At 53.7% G+C, this 15,486-nt stretch overlaps 4 protein-coding genes across 4 annotated transcripts; 2 read left to right on the top strand and 2 right to left on the bottom strand.

The window, feature by feature from the left end:
- Positions 1 to 553: 553 nt before the first annotated feature.
- CKM354_000008300 (glutamate synthase (NADH)) lies at positions 554 to 7,239 on the top strand (the record flags this gene model as incomplete). Its single annotated transcript, XM_044795165.1, has 4 exons — positions 554 to 785; positions 844 to 4,200; positions 4,338 to 5,837; positions 5,912 to 7,239. 4 exons carry the CDS (start codon positions 554 to 556, stop codon positions 7,237 to 7,239), a joined length of 6,417 nt encoding a protein of 2,138 aa, XP_044651100.1.
- Positions 7,240 to 8,045: 806 nt separating this feature from the next.
- CKM354_000008200 (uncharacterized protein) lies at positions 8,046 to 10,548 on the bottom strand (the record flags this gene model as incomplete). The annotated part of the gene is made up of 4 exons (XM_044795164.1): positions 8,046 to 9,489; positions 9,544 to 9,902; positions 9,950 to 10,369; positions 10,429 to 10,548. 4 exons carry the CDS (start codon positions 10,546 to 10,548, stop codon positions 8,046 to 8,048), a joined length of 2,343 nt encoding a protein of 780 aa, XP_044651099.1.
- A 1,412-nt stretch (positions 10,549 to 11,960) lies between these two features.
- CKM354_000008100 (uncharacterized protein) lies at positions 11,961 to 13,224 on the top strand (the record flags this gene model as incomplete). Its single annotated transcript, XM_044795163.1, has 2 exons — positions 11,961 to 12,464; positions 12,520 to 13,224. The coding sequence occupies 2 exons, from the start codon at positions 11,961 to 11,963 to the stop codon at positions 13,222 to 13,224; spliced, it is 1,209 nt and encodes a 402-aa protein (XP_044651098.1).
- A 256-nt stretch (positions 13,225 to 13,480) lies between these two features.
- On the bottom strand, positions 13,481 to 14,416 carry CKM354_000008000 (uncharacterized protein; the record flags this gene model as incomplete). Its single annotated transcript, XM_044795162.1, has 1 exon — positions 13,481 to 14,416. One exon carries the CDS (start codon positions 14,414 to 14,416, stop codon positions 13,481 to 13,483), a length of 936 nt encoding a protein of 311 aa, XP_044651097.1.
- Between the last annotated feature and the right edge of the window lie 1,070 nt (positions 14,417 to 15,486).

The raw sequence follows: 15,486 nt of genomic DNA, 5'->3' as shown, positions 1-15,486 counted from the left end.
GTGCACCCGTCTGCGACTCGCGATCTGCCTTGCTCCCCCACGAAAGGCTACATTCCGGCTGCGCATCGCTCGATACGTTATCTCGGTCGCGAATCAGCGAAACTCTGCTTTCTTCTTTCCCCAAACCGGAAGCCGCCGAGCACAGCGATACAGTCGTCGACATCATCTCTCCGCAGATCCCGTTTCACCAAGAACCGCTGCACCACGACTTGGCTCTACCTCCAGCGAGCTTTACCTTCTGCACCTACCCTGGCCGATCCCGCATCTCGACCGCTTCCGCTGCTGAAATTCCACCTGCTCCCCTCCGCTTCTGCCCGGACTCCCGTGAACGTGAAAGAAAGCACATTCACCCATCTGGCCATTATTGTCACGAGCGGTGGCGTTCTCTACATACCTTCTCATTCAGCACTAACTCCTTCTCCCACCACATAGCGCTGCACACACGCCCTCACACATCACACCACCCGATAGCAGACACGAGCTCTGTACACTGCCGATCCGCAACGAGCGACACCTACCCCATCCTCGAACCATTCGGCATTACGCCGATAGAATGGGTCGAGTCTCCTTCGCCGACGATGTAAAGCCACCAGCCGACGACCACGAGATTGAAGAAGAGCCCGTCAATGTCTATCCTTACCAGAACACCCCCGAGAATAAGTCATGGGCTGGTGCGCTGCCATTGAAGCAGGGTCTCTACGACCCAGAGCTTGAGAAGGATGCTTGCGGTGTCGGTTTCGCTGCCCACATCAAGGGCAAGCCGAGCCACAAAATTGTCACAGATGGTGAGCATTGCGTTCCGAGGAATGGTATGTGTGGCGACAATAGGCTAACGAGTGGTAGCACGCAACCTGCTCTGCAACATGACCCACCGAGGTGCGGTGGGTTCAGATGCACGAGACGGTGATGGCGCTGGCGTCATGACTTCCATCCCACACAAGTTTTTCGTCAAAAACTTTGAGCGAGAGCAGGGTTTCCAGCTACCAGAGCTTGGCAAATATGCTGTGGGCAACGTTTTCTTCAAGCCCGAAGAGGAGGCATTGAAGGAGACGCTCGCACAATTCGAAGACATTGCGGACCAACTCGATCTGCGGGTGCTTGGGTGGCGAGAGGTGCCGAAGGACAGCACACTCCTCGGCCCAGCAGCCAGCTCGCGAGAGCCGATCATTCTGCAGCCTTTCGTTGTCTCCAAGTCTGTCTACGGCCAAGGGAAGGAAGTTCCAGCCGACTTCAACGAGAAGTACGACGAGCAGGTGTTCGAGAGACAGCTGTACGTGCTCCGAAAGCGTGCGACCCACATTATTGGCCTGCACAATTGGTTCTACATTTGCTCTCTGAGCAACAAGAACATTGTCTACAAGGGACAACTTTCGCCAGTCCAGGTGTACGACTACTACCATGATCTGGTCAACGTCGATTACGAGGGTCACTTTGCATTGGTGCACTCTCGATTCTCGACCAACACATTCCCATCTTGGGACAGAGCCCAGCCACTCCGATGGGCAGCACACAACGGAGAAATCAACACGCTTCGAGGCAACAAGAACTGGATGCGTGCCCGTGAGGGTGTGCTCAAGTCCGAGTGGTTCGGCGATGACCTGGAATCGCTCTATCCAATTATCGAGGATGGCGGCTCTGACTCCGCTGCCTTTGACAACGTTCTGGAGCTGCTCACCATCAACGGTGTGCTTTCTCTCCCAGAAGCCGTGATGCTGATGGTGCCTGAGGCATGGCAGGGCAACGAGACCATCGATGGTGCAAAGCAAGCCTTCTACGAGTGGGCAGCATGCATGATGGAGCCTTGGGACGGCCCAGCCCTATTCACATTTTCGGATGGCCGCTATTGCGGTGCCAATCTCGACCGAAATGGTCTGCGTCCTTGCAGATACTACGTCCTCGACGACGATCGCATCATTTGCGCATCTGAAGTCGGCACCATCACCATTGATCCATCTACCGTCGTCCAAAAGGGCAGACTGCAGCCAGGACGCATGCTGTTGGTCGATACGCAGGCAGGCAGAATCATCGACGATGCTGAGCTCAAGGAGACTGTGTCATCTCGCCAGGACTTCCGATCTTGGCTTGACGCACAGCTGCTTGTCTTGCCAGACATTTACAAGAAGCTGTTGGACAACGGCACAGACCTGTCCTTCAAGCTCACCGAAGACACGGTCAATGAGGACCCTCGACTGAAGGCATTTGGCTACTCTCTTGAGCAAGTCTCTCTGCTTCTTGCTCCTATGGCTGCAGACTCCAAGGAAGCTCTTGGATCCATGGGTAACGATGCACCATTGGCCTGCTTGGCACAGCAGCCACGTCTGCTCTACGAGTACTTCCGCCAGCTGTTCGCGCAGGTCACGAACCCACCTATCGATCCTATTCGTGAGGCGGTCGTCATGTCGTTGGGCTCCTATGTCGGTCCACAAGGCAACTTGCTCGAGATCAACAAGGAGCAATGCCACCGACTGTACCTCCCATCGCCAATGCTCTCGGTTGAGGAATTCAACGCCCTCAACCAGATCCCGTCTGTGCACCCAGACTGGAGTGTGGCTACCATCGACATCACCTTCCCCAAGAAGGAGGGCATTGCTGGTTACTACGAGGCTCTCGACCGCATCTGTGAGGCTGCTGGCGAGGCCATTGAGAACGGCGATAAGATCATCGTTCTCTCTGATCGCAAGACTTCAACCGACCGCGTTCCTGTGTCTGCTCTTCTCGCCACCGGTATGGTTCACCACCACTTGGTCCGCAACCGATGGCGTGCTCAGGCTGCGCTCGTTGTCGAGACTGCTGAGGCTCGTGAGGTGCACCACATGTGTGTCCTCGTTGGTTATGGTGCTGACGCAGTCTGCCCATACCTCGCCATTGAGTGCATTCTCAAGCTTGATCGCGAGGGCCTGATCCGCAAGAAGATCAGCCCAGAGAAGCTCATCGACAACTACAAGCACTCTTGCGATGGTGGTATCCTGAAGGTCATGTCCAAGATGGGTATCTCGACCCTCCAATCCTACAAGGGCGCCCAGATTTTCGAGGCTCTTGGTATTGATGACTCTGTCGTCGACCGCTGCTTCACGGGAACTGCCACTCGTATCAAGGGTATGACTTTCGAGCTCATCGCCCAGGATGCTTTCGCCCTCCACGAGAAGGGTTTCCCCTCCCGCGACATTCGCGAGATTCCAGGTCTTGCTGAGACTGGAGAGTACCACTGGCGTGACGGTGGTGAGCCACACGTCAACGACCCAGTGTCGATTGCCAACATCCAGGACGCTGTTCGCAACAAGAACGACAAGTCCTACGAAGCTTACTCTCGATCGGAGTATGAGCAGATCAAGAACTGCACACTTCGTGGACTTCTCGACTTCGACTTCGAGGCTACTACCCCAATTCCAATCGAGCAGGTCGAGCCATGGACCGAGATTGTGCGCCGCTTCGTCACCGGTGCCATGTCGTACGGTTCCATCTCCATGGAGTCTCACTCCACTCTTGCTGTCGCCATGAACAGACTTGGAGGCAAGTCCAACACTGGTGAAGGTGGTGAAGACCCAGAGCGATCTCTGCCAATGGAAAATGGCGACACCATGAGATCTGCCATCAAGCAGATTGCTTCCGGACGATTCGGTGTCACCAGCAACTACCTTGCCGATGCTGATGAGCTTCAAATCAAGATGGCTCAAGGAGCTAAGCCTGGTGAGGGTGGTGAGCTTCCTGGACACAAGGTCTCGGGCCCTATCGCCAAGACCCGTCACTCCACCCCAGGTGTCGGTCTCATCTCTCCACCACCTCACCACGACATTTACTCCATTGAGGATCTGAAGCAATTGATCTACGACTTGAAGTGCTCCAACCCACGATCACGAGTATCTGTCAAGCTTGTCTCTGAGACTGGTGTCGGTATTGTGGCGTCTGGTGTCGCCAAGGCCAAGGCTGACCACATTCTGATTTCTGGACACGATGGAGGTACTGGTGCCTCGCGATGGACTGGTATCAAATACGCTGGTCTACCATGGGAGTTGGGTCTCGCCGAGACTCACCAGACTTTGGTCCTCAACGACCTTCGTGGTCGTGTCATTGTGCAGACTGATGGTCAGCTTCGTACTGGCCGCGATGTCGCACTCGCTTGTCTGCTCGGTGCTGAGGAGTTCGGCTTCGCTACTACTCCTCTTATCGCCATGGGCTGCATTATGATGAGAAAGTGTCATTGTAAGCAAGACTTTTTCCTTTCTCCCCACTCTCTGAAGGCAATGAGTCGCTCTGTGGTCGACAATGTGCGACTCACGAACGATCGTTGCACTTTCAAATTCAGAGATATCAGAACACATACTGACTTGTATTTTTAGTGAACACCTGTCCAGTTGGTATTGCCACCCAGGATCCTGAGCTTAGGAAGAAGTTCAAGGGTACGCCAGAGCATGTGATCAACTTCTTCTACTACGTCTCGAACGAACTGCGTGCCGTCATGGCGAAGCTTGGATTCCGCACCGTCAACGAGATGGTCGGACACACTGAGATGCTCAAGGTCCGCGAGGATCTTCGCAACGCAAAGACTGAGAACATCGATCTCAGCTTGATCTTGACTCCAGCCCACACCTTGCGATCTGGCGTTGCTACCTACAACGTCCGCAAGCAGGACCACAAGCTTCACACTCGCCTGGACAACAAGCTCATCTCCGAGTCTGAGCTGGCCCTCGAGAAGGGTCTCCCATGCCGCATCGAGTGCGATATTGTCAACACCGATCGTGCACTCGGTGCCACGCTTTCTTACCAGATCAGCAAGCGCTACGGCGAGAAGGGTCTACCAAACGACACCATCCACGTCAACATCCGTGGTTCGGCTGGCCAATCTTTCGGTGCCTACCTCGCTCCTGGTGTGACCCTCGAGCTCGAGGGAGACTCCAACGACTATGTCGGCAAGGGTCTGTCTGGTGGTCGCCTGATCGTGTACCCATCCCGCACGTCGGTCTTCAAGGCGGAAGAGAACGTCATCATCGGTAACGTCTGCTTGTACGGTGCTACTGCCGGTACTTGCTTCTTCCGTGGTGTTGCTGCTGAGCGTTTCGCTGTCCGCAACTCTGGTGTCACTGCCGTCGTCGAAGGTGTTGGTGACCACGGTTGCGAGTACATGACTGGTGGTCGCATTGTCGTTCTCGGCAGCACTGGTCGCAACTTTGCTGCTGGTATGTCTGGAGGTATTGCCTACGTTCTCGACCTGCACAAGGACTTCGAGGGTAAGGTCAACCAGGAGATGGTTGAGCTTTCTGGTCTCGAGGACCCACATGAGATTGCCTTCCTGCGCGGTCTCATCGAGGACCACCATCACTACACTGGCTCTGAGCTGGCTGCCCGCATCTTGCTCGACTTCAACCGTGCCCTGCCACACTTTGTCAAGGTTCTTCCAACTGACTACAAGCGCGTCATGGAAGAAGAGGCACAGAAGAAGGCCGCCGCGGCAAAGGCCGAGTACCCTCTGCCAATCCTCCCAGGCAATGCCGTCCGCAACCTCCACGAGACCTCTCGCGAACACGAACATGCTGCTGAGAAGAAGAAGGCCAGCCTGGGCGATCTCGAGGAGAGTGTTTCCGATGCCGCCCGCGAGAAGAAGCGATCGCTTGTTCTTGACAAGACCAAGGGTTTCATGAAGTACCAGCGCCGCGCTGAGAAGTACCGCCCTGCGAAGACCAGGACCCGCGACTGGGCTGAGCTCAGCAGCCGTCTCAACGAAGACGAGCTCAAGTACCAGACTGCTCGATGCATGGACTGTGGTGTGCCATTCTGCCAGTCTGACACCGGTTGCCCCATCTCCAACATTATTCCAAAGTGGAACGAATTGGTGTTCCAAGGTATGTTGCTTCCTATTACTAACGGTCGTGCAAGGCACGCAGGCGAGATTAGTTTATGCTGACGTCGCGTTTAGGTCAATGGAAGGACGCCTTGAACAGGCTGCTCATGACCAACAACTTCCCAGAATTCACAGGTCGTGTCTGCCCAGCTCCTTGCGAGGGTGCTTGCGTTCTCGGCATCAACGAGGACCCAGTCGGCATCAAGTCGGTCGAGTGCGCCATCATCGATCGCGGTTTCGAGATGGGCTGGATGGTGCCAACACCACCTAAGATCCGCACCGGCAAGAAGGTTGCCATCATTGGATCTGGTCCAGCTGGTCTTGCTTGCGCCGATCAACTCAACAAGGCCGGTCACTCCGTCACCGTCTATGAGCGCTCTGACCGCGTCGGTGGTCTGCTCATGTACGGTATCCCTAACATGAAGCTCGACAAGAACGTTGTTCAGCGCCGTGTCGACTTCATGGCTGATGAGGGCATTGAGTTCAAGACCGGTATCTTCGTTGGCGAGGGCGACGTCACTATGGGCTCGCTGCGCAAGGAGAACGATGCCGTGGTTATGGCCACTGGCTCGACTCTTGCTCGTGATCTCAAGATCCCAGGCCGCGACTTGAACGGTATCCACTTCGCCATGCAGTTCTTGCACAAGAACACCAAGTCGCTCCTCGACTCTGAGCTTGCCGACAACGCTTACATCTCCGCCAAGGGCAAGAACGTCATTGTCATTGGAGGTGGTGACACTGGTAATGACTGCATTGGTACCTCCGTTCGTCATGGTGCCACGTCGGTCATCAACTTTGAGCTTCTGCCACAACCACCGGCCCAGCGTGCCAACGACAACCCATGGCCACAGTGGCCTCGTATCTACCGTGTCGACTATGGTCACACCGAGGTCAAGACCCACATGGGCCGTGACCCACGTGAGTTCTGCATCATGTCCAAGGACTTCGTCGACGATGGCAACGGAAACGTCAAGGGTGTCAACATCAAGCGCCTGGAGTGGACCAAGAACTCCAGTGGTGGTTGGGACATGAAGGAGATTCCAGGCAGCGAGGAGTTCTTCCCAGCTGAGCTCATCCTCATCTCCATGGGTTTCTTGTCCCCAGAAGACAAGGTCTTCGAGGGCCAGATCGAGCTCGACGGCCGCAAGAACATCAAGACCCCACCAGGACACTACACCACCAACATTGACGGTGTCTTTGCCGCTGGTGATTGCCGACGTGGTCAATCGCTCATCGTCTGGGGTATCAACGAGGGCCGCATGTGCGCTCGCGACGTCGACTCCTACCTCACTGGCGTCGGCACCATGCTCCCGGTCACTGGTGGTATTGTCAAGCGACCACCATATGAGCTCCTCTCCAAGCAACAGGACGCGCCAAAGGAGCTCATCACTGCCGCCGCATAAATCAGCGGTACAGCAGACTGAGACGAGTTTACTTTTCAGCATTGATGATTTACCTCGCACATACGGAGCGGTTTTCAGGTCTTACTCCGCCGCTACAGATACCCTTTTGAAAGCGTTACGAGGAATTCATAGAGGAACATTGGCACGGGCTTTGGCGAAGCATTCCGGGCCTATGCATTAATCTTTCACAAGCGGATGCACGTTGTGTACGATGACGGGAGCGGATCACTACGACATCGGAATTTGCGGGACGAAAGGGGAAATTAACTTACGATCTTCACGATTTTGACAAGAAACAAAAGAGCAAAAATGAATCGATGTGAAATGGGGATGGGTCTTGTATTTGACTTTTTATATGCTTTTGCACATATCTATGATTTTGATCTCGATTCTGATTCTGCGTTTGGGATTGAGAAGTAACTTGATTTCGCTGCATGAATATACATATTTGCACCAATATTGAACGCCCTGGCGTCGCTTGAACTATAAAACTATAATACACGTTCGTGATCGGTCGTGATGTGTGTGAGATTGTAACAGAAATTCCGCTTTGCCGTGGCCTTGCATTCGCTGCTTTCAGCAGCATAGAATAGAACAGCACGGCATGAAAGAGTAAACCACCCACCAGAGCTCAGAGAGAGCGAAAGCGAGCTCTCAATTCCCCCATCCAATCAGTGTTCCTCCTAATTTTGAAATTCTGTCCGTTCATTATTACAATTTGTTTTCTACGTCCGTCTTCTTTTTCCATGTTCGTTCACTTCACTTCCTCCCTTCCTTTCCCTTTTCCGCAACTCGTAGACTCTGAACTACCCGATTGTCGAAAGTGTATGCGATGAACCATTATTGTTTGGGATCACAGAAACTCCACCTCCTCCATTTCCGGACATCCCGCCCTCTTCTGCCATATTTTCACGCGCATTGGCTAAATCGGCTAGTTTTTCTTCTTCGGAAATTGTGCGGTCTTCTTCTTGGATTCCGTTTCCGGGGCGGGGAGTAGCGAGATTTGTATTCGTGTTCGGATTTGTAGTCGTAGTTGTACTGTTACTATTTCTTTTTGATCCCGGTATCACGGGAGGTAAAGCTGTAGCTGTCGCTGCTGAAGATGAGGATTCGGGTCTTTTGGGGTTTGTTGGACCCATTGCGGTAAGAGAGGGTCGTGCTGAGGATGAGGATGCGGGTCTTTTCGTTGGACCCATTGCTGTGAGGGAAGGTTGTCTGTTGAGGAGGTTGTTGGATTGTTGGAGGAGGGCGCTGAGGCGAGGAGAGAGGGTTGAGGTGGTAGGTGTTGAGTCTGAAGCTTTGTTTTGGTTCACGGGTGGTGAGAAGAAAGAAGCTGGAGGTGGGGCGGATGTTGTTGCTGGAGAATCGATTGTGGAGATGCTGCGGCTTGAGGTTGTAGAGGTGTCGTCGTCGTAGTCGGATGAGGTTGTTGTGGTTGTGAATTCCTCGCTTCCAGGGGAGGGATCGATGTTGGGGCGAATTGGAGCGGAGTTTGCGAGGATTGCGGTGCTCGGGCGAGTGAGGAAGGGGCCTCCTTGTTGGGAGCGAGGACGACCGTGGAGTTCGAGATCGTGGACGCCGGAGGCCTTGTCGACGTACTGGAGTTTGGCTTTGATGGGCTCATCTGGTGGGTCGTGGATTTCGAGGCGCAGTTGGTTTTGGTGATCTTGATAAAGGATGTCTGGAGTTCGGGCGTCAGTGCCGGAGTCGCGGTAGTTGCGTGTTGCGGTTGTGGCGGAACTGCGATAGGTCATGGGCCGTTGAGATCGTGAGTTGGACACTCTTTCGATGATGGGTTCGAAGGATGTTTTGGCGGCGAGGGCGTGTGAGTTGTGGGATGATCTTTGGATGACAGGCGGGGGAGCACCGTCCTCGTCGTCGAACATGTAATCGCCATCGCCCGAGTACTTGGCCTTCTCCAAGTCTGAAGGAGCTTCTCGCGGAGTGTTGATAGTTGCGAAGTCGTGCCTTTCGGCAGCCTGAAGAGGGGCGCTGATTCTGATACTGTCTCGAGAGGACTTCTTGGAGCCGAGAGAGCTGAAACTCGATGTGGATAGTCTTGTTGCCAGACCAACTATCCCAGGAGCACAGCAACAGATTTGGCTTAAGTAGACTTCAATGCCGCTGTACAACCCGAGAAAGCTGTAGCTGTAAGTTGTGTTGAAGGTTGACGTAAAATCGCGGACGTGAAATATCCTGACAATACTGATTGCAGTGACTGCAAGGCCGACCAGATAGACAAACAGGATTCTGTCAACGCGTCAGTAAGTTTCTCACAGCTGTACTGCATATCGTTTGACTCACCCGATTGTAGTCCAGAGTGTTGTCTTCATCCTGATTATACTTCTGATAGGCAAAAGCAAGACGAGCACATTGAACCCAATGTCGACTGCGGCCAATACCCAGAGTAGGATTTGTCTGTCAACGCATTGACCTTGCAAGTCTGGATCCTGCAAAGAGTTCCACTGCGATGCTATCGGCCGGCATTGAGCGATGACGGAGACCTCGAAGCTGATCAAGGCAGCTCCCAGCACGCCCAAGGATATCCACCAAAGTTTCCGCAGACCTCCAGCAGTCGGCCAAGTTCGGAGGTAGAAGAGGACCAGTGATATTTTTGTGCTAAAGATAACAAGCACGTAAAGTACGCTGGCAATGTAGAACCACTATTCCTGTCAGCTTGTCCATGTACCTTCACTCCATTCCTGCCCACCTTGGTAAAGTCCACGACATCACTGAGGCTTGATGTCCAGATTTCTTTGCCCATGCCGTTCTGCAATGTGAAATATCCTGCCACGAAGAAGCCGACCAATGGTGCATAGCTCGCGACTGCCACAAAATCATCCCATCCGAAGCCTGCTCCGGCAAGTCGTGCCACGAGTCTCGCAATTGTGAAAATGGTAGCCACCGCGAATAAGACATAGGCGACAATGGATAACAGCTGGGATCTATCGCGTGTCGAAGTAGCGCATCGGGATGCGCGAAATCTGGAAGAGGCCAATTGATCCGAGAATGGGCAGTCGTTGACTTTCAAGCATTCCATCATGGCGTTCTGTACTTCCATGTTCTCGCAGAAACATGGTTGCGAAGGTTGGCAGTCGTAGGCATTGAAGACTGTGCTTGTGCATTGAAGCTATGATATGTCTGGTCAGCGCGTCGCGCGTTTCTTGATGCCGTAGGTCCAACACGTACCACACACGTCGACAACCCGCTCACAGCAGTATCGTCTACCAGTGTCTGCCCAGCGACCTGCACGCCCGTGAAAGCCACAGCCCACACGAGCAAGACGGAGAAGCCATCTTTGAACCTCATCTCGAGGCCCAAGAGTCCATAGACTCAAAGCCGGAGGAGACTGCGGAGGATGTAGTGAAAGAGTAGCAATCGAACCTCACATAAGCGGATGCACAACACAACAAGCCATGATCTACTACTAGTAGTATGCAGTCAAGCAAAGACCTACCTTTCACATCAATGATGTCTTTGTGTGGCCCCTCCGCAGCGCGAGCACACCGATTACATGTCTGCTTCTTCGATCTGGCAGCAGCGAACTGTGCGCCGACGACTCATGTCGAGCGTTAGGTATGAATGCGTGGCGTCACGGAGGAACGCCGATCACATGGTTGGCTGGGTGGTTGTTCTTGACACGCGGAGCGATTGAAAGCTGATTATTCCGGGCGTGATCGTCAGAGTGAGAGCCATTGAGTTCGTTCACAGTAGTAGAGCTTGTAGTCTTCACATCTGCAGTCGGAGAGTGAGGTCTACTGAACCAGACGCGTAGTTCTTGCGGTTGAGACTGGGAACCCCAGGCTGTGGATGGTGTTCCTGACGACTCGCAGCGTGCATGTCCGGCAGCCTTCCATCACTCGCGCAGGCCGTGCCGACACAGACAAAGGCTTGTTGACGAAGAAGCGCACTTCCTGACTCGAGGTGGCAGTCGATGATCGTGCGTGGTAGGTCAGGAACGACGTCCAGACGTCAAACTAGGCAGTTTTCAGCTAGCAACACGTCCAAATCCACGACGTCCGCAGAATCTCCGCCATCGCAATTTCGCTATTGGACTTGACGCAGCCAAAACATCGAATCCACCACCATCTCCGCCGTGTTCCTCGACATCCTCTCTTGGGGCTCCGCTCCGTCCTGCACACGTCGACTCGCTCTCTCCCATTCGCCCATCCGTTTGCACTTGCGCAGACTCCTCCCAGCATCACCCCGAATCTTCACAGCAGCCCTCTGCAGACGACATGGGGAGACTTTCTCGTCGCCGCGGCCGCGCTCGGTCATAACCACTCTATTTGACAACTCCCGTCCCCATACGCTGGCAGCCGAGTGCGCCACAAAACATGGTGCTGCTGCTCAATTCGGGTCTGCCGGTGCGTAGTGCGACCGTCTAGGCCTGCCTGCGGGACTTGCCCTCTTTCTGTGTCTGGGCAGGCCCGCTCTTCTGCGCTCTCACCTCTCAGCTCGTGCTGGTGCGGCGCGGCCGTTGAGGGATTGCGACTATTGCTGCAGCTCGACGGAGATCACTTCTGTAGGTTCCTTTGATGATCACGCATGGTTTCCTTACTGCTTCTATTCTCTCACCTCTGTACACTGCAGCACCGATGACAGCCTTCGCATGATGCGAAGTAGGAGCATACCACGAGCCATCGGCGCAAAGGAACGAGTGACGCAGCACGAATAGCGGAAAGCCGAAGACGTCCGGAGGAAAGAGAGAGGAGGACACGATGGCGGCGACAACGTACACCTTTTCGCCCGTCACAGACACGGACCGCGCAGGCGTGGTATGGGTTGCTGCGATCCTGTCGTTGATGTTCACCGTCATCACTTTGGCCACGCGATTCCAGATTAAAGCGCACGCTCTCGGGAAAGATGACTACCTCATCGGACTATCAACACTCGTGGCTATCGCGCAATACATCGCAATCTTTGTCGGGTTAAATCGAGGTGTGGGACGGAGCAGCACGTTGCTGACGGAAAGCTACGCGCAAACGCTGGGTCGCTCAGTGCTGACGAGCGAGATTCTGTTCATTGCGAGCATGATGCTGAGCAAGTTGAGCGTGGTGGTGTTCTTGAAGAGACTGTTATCGCGGGATCACAGTGCTGCGTGGATGGCCTGTCAGGTGGCCGTTGCTCTCACAGTGGCATGGGGAGTGGGAAGCGCGTTGGGGATCAGTGTTGAATGTGGTCCGAATCGCATTCTCTACGGCCCAACGCGATGCGTGCACAAGGTGAGACAGTCGCAACGCAAGGCGCTCACACTCACACATGCTGATGGAAACATAGCTCCTTCGCTGGGAACTCGTCATCAGCTTCGACGCCGTCCTCGAATGCATCTACGTCGGCCTGGCCATCTGCCTCGTCTGGCCCCTCCAAATGAAGCGCCGAATCAAAACCACCGTCGTCTTCGCCTTCGGTTTCCGCCTCATCTGCGCCGTCTTCGCCGCCCTCCACGGAGTCTGGATAGATAAATACGTCAACTCCGACGATCCCGGCCTCGCAATCGCAGACGTCCTCGTCTGGCAACAAGTCTGTCTCGGATATAGCCTCATCGCAACCACAATCCCCACAATCAAAACTTTCGTCCGAGGATACAATAAAGAGCTCGGATACGATCCTTCTTCAGAAAAGAGAGGTCTCGGTGGAGGATACAATCTCGGCAGTCTCGTGCGCTCTATCAATCGTACAGGACCCGAAAGCGGTTCGGGAGGCTCCTCGAGACAGCAACGAAGCAATGCTTCGAGAAGTGGACAACGAAGTTTTGCTTCACGAAGTCGACAGGATCAGGAAAATGGAAATTATCAAATGGGGCCTAAGAGTGGGGATTATAGGGTCGGAGCTTTTCATGATGCTGCGAGTAAAGGGAAGAATGCGAAGAGGCCGCCGAGTGGGATCTTTGAGAGTGATGAGGATCCGATTATCAGGAGGGATGTGAGTGTTACTGTGGAGACAGAGAGGGCTTCGAGGACGAATTCGGATTTGGGGGTTTGAGTGTAGATGAATGACAGATGTTTTGTGTGTGTTGTGTGTGCGAATTGGATAAAGAGCGTGGCGTTGGGTGGCGTATAAGCCGCTTGGGACATACCATTTGGTTTTGAGTAATTGAGTTGCAGTGCAGATATTTCTACAGCAGATGAACGATGCATTGACATACGAAGAATAGAACAGCCAGAACGATGCATAGGCCTCATTCCCTTCACTGTCTCTCCTCCTTCTCTCTTCCCTTCTCCGTCCTACCTTTCCTTGCCTACCACTCAAACTCCCACCCCTCCCCCAGTGGCCTATCCTCCTCATACCCCTCCGGAATATCATCTTCCTGCCACTCCATAATCTCAAACATCCAATCTAATCTCTTCAATAACTCCATCAAAATCCCAAACCCGTCTCTCCCTTTCTTTTTCTGCTCTTCCTCCTTCTTCGTTTCCTGATCCAAAACCTCTTGAATCTCCACTCTCAATCTCGATTCTATTTCTGGACCGTGACGAGGTTCTTCTCCGTAGGTTGTATAATATCTCACAGATAGAAGTTTGAGAGTTTTGAGGTTGAGAATTATTCTGTAGCGGTTGGGCCAGGTGGCGCCGTAGCCGCAGAGGGAGACGGATTGGATTTGTGAGATGAGGGAGGGGGGCGTTTGGGAGAGCCAGTGGGAGAAGGCGCGGGGTGGGGAGGGTGAGGATGATGTTGTTGGTGGTACGCTGTTTGACGAAGGAGGCCAAGGAGAGGATGGGTCAAAGGCAGGAGGATATAGTCCGCCTTGAGCTTTGTAGTATGGACTGTTGCGATCGCGGAATAATGGATTGCATTCTTTTCTTGGGGAGAATTCGTTGTGGATGAGCCAGAATTCGTTTTCGGCGTAGAAGATTGGGATGGCTTCTTTGCGGATGAGACGGGAGACTCGTGTGATGGGTGGTTGAACTGGTCGGCATTCTTTGCTGTCGTCACGGATTGGTGGGGGGTATTTCAAACGTCGGGAGCAGAGTGAATCTCGTGGACTTCTTCCTATGGTCGTTGAGCGGTGTTTGCGATATTTCTTTCTAGTTTTCTCCTGACAGCGGCCGATGAAGAAGGGGTGGCGTGCGATTACGAGGTGGTGGTAGATTTGGAGACGGAGTTCTGCAGAAAGGGAGAGGAATGGGGATGATTCCGGGGTTGGTGTCTCGTTGGTGTGGGATATGGATGTCATATTCTGCGGTTATCTTGTCGAGCGACGCGAACATTGAGGATGTGAGGGGGCTACAGAATCTTCTCCACAGAGCTCCTGTAAGAACTGAAGTTGGAGTGTCGGCGGGGTGCTTGGAAGTACTAGTTAGACTCAAAGTATGGAAATGCGAAGTGTGCTCCGAAGGATTCAGGCACCACTCGAGAGCCGCTGGCGGCCTGCGTCCTTCGCCAACATTGTTTTCTCACCTCGGCGGCCTCAAGTTTTCCCCTGGGCGGAAGCGGCTATGCTTCTCACAAACCAACAAACGCTAAGCACTTTCAGCATTCGCTTGCACAAAAGTCCAGCTTGCCATGATATGCAGCAACCTTGCTCTGCCGTCAATTTTGGTACGAAAGCGTCGCGGAAGTCGTTTGCAGGGTTCGCTTCATGCAACACGAGGTTCAAAACCAGTCACTCGGGCACCATGAAGCCGGTTCAGAGGCCGTCCGATATTTGGTTGTGGCGCTGCTCATCATGAGGGCGCTGTTGGAACAGAAGAGAACGCTCGAGTTGAGTCCGACTGTTGTTCCGCAGCTTCTGTCTTTGTTGAGTAAAGTGAAGACATGTCGTAGCCTGAGACCAGAACAATGCACCAGATCTCGAGTTCGCTTGCTCTTCGATTGCGTTACGATTCTTCAGGGTCATAAGACGGCCATCGCCAGCATCGGATCTCTGTTCCCATCACTGCAACAGAATCAGAGAAGAACGATCGAAAACACCATGCCGCCGCGCCATCGCCACCACGGACAGCAGCGTGAGATATCCGTCGATGAGTGGTGCCGTCAGTATTATGGCACGGACGTAAGGCGCATCGCTCTTTCCACAGACTTCCTCCTCGTTGCTGACTTGAACTCCCAGATTCCGACTCTCAAAGCTGAGCTTATCCAACTTCGCCGTCGCGTACTCGATGGAGAAGACGAGCTTTCCAACCAGAGAGCAGAGATCAGAAGAGTGAAGCAAGAAAGAGATCAGTTGAAGGCAGAGAAGTCGATGCTCAGGCAGGAAAAGGAGCAGTTGAGAAGGGAGAAGGCGGTACTGAGTGGGAAATATGA

Source organism: Cercospora kikuchii (assembly GCF_019650295.1).
Source record: "Cercospora kikuchii DNA, contig_00001, whole genome shotgun sequence".
Taxonomy (NCBI): Eukaryota; Fungi; Ascomycota; class Dothideomycetes; order Mycosphaerellales; family Mycosphaerellaceae; genus Cercospora; species Cercospora kikuchii.
This window is presented reverse-complemented; position numbering and strand designations above follow the sequence as displayed.